Raw genomic sequence first — 2,812 nt, 5'->3', positions numbered from 1 at the left:
GTTAATGTGTAATTTTGGTAGGTACCTGCTAACCTACAGATATTTGCAAAAACCTTTTTTTATTATTTTTTATTTATTTATTTATTTTTATTATTTTATTATTTATTTTCGGGAAAACGAACATTTTATGATAATAATAATCAGGGTCAATGAAATACCCAAGTTTTTGTTAATGTGTAATTTTGGTAGGTACCTGCTAACCTACAGATATTTGCTAAAACCTTTTTTTATTTTATTTTTTTTTATTTATTTATTTATTTTATTTTTTCATTTTTATAATGTTATATACACGGACAAATGATAAAATCCAGCTTAAAGAAGGTAGACAGAAGGGGCGAGAAAAGCATTAGGAAAACCATTAAAGATAAGTTGAAAAATGAAGTTGAGCTTAAAATCAAGCAATAAAATAGCTCGTTAAACGGAACCAAGAAACAAAAAAAGTAGGTAATAAAAAAAGTAAAAAGGAAGTCAACGGGCCCCGCGTGATATGCATCGTGTGTAAAAATTACACGATGTGCATCGTGTGAACACGACTTGAAATATACAACGAGCACAAAAATCACTTTTTCAAGGCGGCAAATTTTAAATTTCGTTGGTGTTTGAACTGTTTGAACAAAAAGTCAAAAGTGAAGCAGATTTTTATGAGATTTTGCCAGGAAGTTCTTGGAAAAAGCTCTTAAAAGCGTAAATCTAGGTGATTTTTAAACAGTTCTGTTCAATTTCATAACTTTGAGTTGTTTGTAGAAGATTCCACAATGATTGAAATCACTTGCAATGACAGACTTGGTGAGTAAAAAAAAAAAACAACAACTTTCATTCTACATACTTTTCTAATTTCTTTTGAAACTTTACTTGATTATATCACCATCATGCTAAAATCTGCAAAACTGAGGTAGGTCAGATCTTTTAAAACCCAACTCTTGATACACATTAATTGTTCTTGCAGGAAAGAAAGTTCGAGTGAAATGCAACCCAGATGACACTATCGGAGATCTGAAAAAGCTGATAGCTGCACAAACCGGAACACGATGGGAGAAAATTGTGCTGAAGAAATGGTACACAATATTCAAGGATCACATCAGAATAATGGACTACGAGATTCATGACGGAATGAACTTGGAACTTTACTACCAGTGAAAGATTACGATGAACGAGGAAGTGTTTATTGATATTATGTGGACAAAGATGAGAGAAGGGTGTGATTTTGTACATAAAAAATGTTGGCTAACATTTTGTGAATAAATATTTTTAATGGCTTGCTCTAAAATATATTATGCAATTGAGATGATGAAAGTTGGGAGAGATTCCTTATGGAAAAGACACACAATATGAGTGTAATGAAAGGTGTTCATAAAACAATAGAGAACGAAGGTGTTTTTCAAATTTATATTAGATCAACCACAAATAATGTAAAATAAACAAAACTTTTTTCAGAATATTTTTAATAAGGTCTACAAAACTGACGTACGGAAACGGATACGGAAAGCAAAAACAATGAAAAAGAAAGCTCCTTTTTGTGTTTAACCTAACACTATAACAACACTGATCACTGCTTATTTGTGACAGCTCCTTTTTGTAACAGTTTTCCATTTCTGAACGGTACCAAATATCTTAAAACCAAATCTTGATACATATTTTTTGTTCTTGCAGGAAAGAAAGTCCGAGTGAAATGCAACCCAGATGACACAATCGGAGATCTGAAAAAGCTGATAGCTGCACAAACCGGAACACGATGGGAAAAAATCGTGCTGAAGAAATGGTACACAATATTCAAGGATCACATCAGAATAATGGACTATGAGATACATGACGGAATGAACTTGGAACTTTACTACCAGTGAAAGATTACGATGAACGAGGAAGTGTTTATTGATATTATGTGGACAAAGATGAGAGAAGGGTGTGATTTTGTACATAAAAAAATGTTGGCTAACATTTTGTGAATAAATGTTTTTTAATGGCTTGCTCTAAAATATATTATGCAATTGAGATTATGAAAGTTGGGAGAGATTCCTTATGAAAAAGACACACAATATGAGTGTGATGAAAGGTGTTCATAAAACAATTAAAACAAAATACAAGCTAATCAAAGAAAATGAAGAAGACAAAAAAATAAGGTTTATACAAAGCACAATAGACTTGATTTGAGTCCCTAGTCATGGGGTCTAAACCAAGGTAATTTTTACATGGTTTTTTATAAGTTTGCTAAAAAAAGAATACCATACTGTACCTATTGACTTTTTTCTTTCCTGAATAACAAAATACAAGCTAATCAAAGAAATGAAGAAGACAAAAAAATAAGTTTTATACAAAGCACAATAGACTTGATTTGAGTCCCTAGTCATGGGGTCTAAACCAAAAACCAAGGTAATTTTTACATGGTTTTTTATAAGTTTGCTGAAAAAAGAATACCATACTGTACCTATTGACTTTTTTCTTTCCTGAATATTTTTCTGATTTTTTAATAATTTTCATATAATTCCCAAGTAGAGTTAGTTCATTATTAAAAATCAGATTTTAAGCTTTTGGCAACCATTCTCAGACACTGAAAAGGAAGCTAGATAATACCTATGTACTTTACATAGAATACATGGGTTTCTTATACCAATTTAATTAATATTTATTTAAAATAAAAATTACTATAAATACTAAGTACCTACACTATTAGTTATCATTTGAATTTATTTTATTCCTTTCCGTAGACAAGCAAATAATAGTATCATACAGATACACCAACACATAGAATACATGGGTTTCTTATACCAATTTAACTAATATTGATTTAAAATAAAAATTACTATAAATATTAAGT

The 2,812-nt window shown here is 30.3% G+C and overlaps 1 protein-coding gene across 2 annotated transcripts; it reads left to right on the top strand.

Moving 5' to 3' along the window:
- The first annotated feature begins 604 nt into the window (after positions 1 to 604).
- On the top strand, positions 605 to 2,113 carry LOC103516947 (ubiquitin-like protein 5). 2 transcript variants are annotated; one of them, XM_008481940.3, is made up of 2 exons: positions 605 to 786; positions 1,651 to 2,113. In XM_008481940.3, exons 1-2 carry the CDS (start codon positions 756 to 758, stop codon positions 1,839 to 1,841), a joined length of 222 nt encoding a protein of 73 aa, XP_008480162.1. In that variant the 5' UTR covers positions 605 to 755; the 3' UTR covers positions 1,842 to 2,113. The 2 variants fall into 2 exon arrangements, with proteins under 2 accessions (XP_008480162.1, XP_008480160.1); XM_008481938.2 differs by lacking the exon at positions 1,651 to 2,113 and adding an exon at positions 947 to 1,438.
- Positions 2,114 to 2,812: the final 699 nt, after the last annotated feature.

The sequence above is a fragment of the Diaphorina citri genome, unplaced genomic scaffold (assembly GCF_000475195.1).
Source record: "Diaphorina citri unplaced genomic scaffold, Diaci psyllid genome assembly version 1.1 scaffold1708, whole genome shotgun sequence".
NCBI classification, from domain to species: Eukaryota; Metazoa; Arthropoda; class Insecta; order Hemiptera; family Psyllidae; genus Diaphorina; species Diaphorina citri.
The sequence above is the reverse complement of the archived record's forward strand: the minus strand, read 5'-3'. Positions and strand labels throughout refer to the sequence as shown.

What these genes read in the sequence shown, in the direction of transcription:
- LOC103516947 (XM_008481940.3), top strand. Translation starts at nt 756, where the DNA reads ATGATTGAAATCACTTGCAATGACAGACTTG. An exon ending in CACTTGCAATGACAGACTTG is followed by an intron (nt 787 to 1,650) that starts GTGAGTAAAAAA and finishes TTGTTCTTGCAG; the next exon opens with GAAAGAAAGTCCGAGTGAAA.